The sequence below is a fragment of the Buceros rhinoceros genome, unplaced genomic scaffold (genome assembly GCF_000710305.1).
Source record: "Buceros rhinoceros silvestris isolate BGI_N320 unplaced genomic scaffold, ASM71030v1 scaffold17450, whole genome shotgun sequence".
NCBI classification, from domain to species: Eukaryota; Metazoa; Chordata; class Aves; order Bucerotiformes; family Bucerotidae; genus Buceros; species Buceros rhinoceros.
In genome coordinates, this window is record NW_010390617.1 from 516 (window position 1) to 1812 (window position 1297).

General features: G+C 47.1%; 1 protein-coding gene across 1 annotated transcript; it reads left to right on the forward strand.

Annotated features, from left to right (window-relative positions):
- Positions 1-83: 83 nt before the first annotated feature.
- Positions 84-1046, forward strand: B3GALNT1 (beta-1,3-N-acetylgalactosaminyltransferase 1 (globoside blood group)). The gene has a single exon (XM_010138449.1). It carries the CDS (start codon positions 84-86, stop codon positions 1044-1046), a length of 963 nt encoding a protein of 320 aa, XP_010136751.1.
- The last annotated feature ends 251 nt before the right edge of the window (positions 1047-1297 follow it).

Below are 1297 nucleotides of genomic sequence, written 5' to 3' on the forward strand. Positions count from 1 at the left end.
AAACATGCTTCAGGAGCTGTTCAGATTCTGAAGGTCCCTGGTACACTTCTGCAGGTCAGCTCCTGCCTGGCTCCATCAGTGCCATGCATACGGGGTTATTAAAGGGGATTTTTCTGTTTCTCCTCCTCTCTTCTGCTGTAGTGATGTGGTATGTAACTTTCTCGTCCAATGCTGCGATCAAGCGTACAAACGTGATGTATTTCTATGAATACGAGCCGATTCACAAGCAGCGCTACCTCTTCACACTGCGGGAGCGCTGGAAATGCAAAGACGTAAATCCCTTTCTAGTCATCTTGGTGTCTTCAGCTCCTGAGGACATGGAGGCCAGGCAGGCCATCAGGATCACATGGGGCTCGCAGAGCTTCTGGTGGGGACAGCGAGTCCTAACCCTGTTCTTACTGGGTGAGGACACTCTAAGGGAGGGCAATGGCATCGCGCTGTCAGTAGAAGGTGAAAGCATCCTCTATGGCGACATCATTCGCCAGGATTTTACGGACACTTACGACAACCTCACCTTGAAAACGATCATGGCGTTCAGGTGGGTCACCGAGTTCTGCTCAAACGCGAGGTTCCTCATGAAGACCGATGACGATGTCTTCATCAACACTGCTAACTTGGTGAAGTTTCTTCTGAAGCTCAATTCCTCAGAACACGTTTTTACTGGTTATCCCCTTATAGACAACTTTGCCTACCGAGGCTTGTACAAAAGAAGATACATCTCTTACCACGAATACCCCTTCCAGTGGTTTCCCCCCTACTGCAGCGGGATGGGTTATATACTGCATGGAAAACTGGCTCTGAGGATTTATGGACTCATGAGTCATATCAAACCTATTAAATTCGAGGATGTTTATGTTGGAATTTGCTTAAATATACTTAAGGTGAACATCACTATTCCGGAAGACAGCCAACAATTCTTTCTTTATCGAGTTAATTTCGATCTCTGTCAGTACAGACATTTGATTGCGGTACACGGCATTACACCAAGTGAAATGGTCAGGTTTTGGCAGGATTTGTCATCAGACACCTCAGTTACTTGCCTTTGATTCTGTATTTATAAACTTAAACCTCTTTGGTATGAAAACACTGGACACAAACCAAAACCACGGCTGTAGAGATGGCTGCAGCTGTGCTGCCAGGGGCACAGCCCCAGTGGCAGCATTTCTCTGGGACATTCTGATAGTCTAAATAAAAATACTAGGAGTTCACAAAGCACTTTGCCATGGGTGCGTCCTAGGCGTGTATTCCTTCGGAATACACCGTCCTGGCTTCTGGGCTGCTCTCGCTACGGGGTTTC

Excerpts from the sequence above, each read along its gene's own strand:
- B3GALNT1 (XM_010138449.1), top strand. The coding sequence starts at position 84 with ATGCATACGGGGTTATTAAAGGGGATTTTTCTGTTTCTCCTCCTCTCT.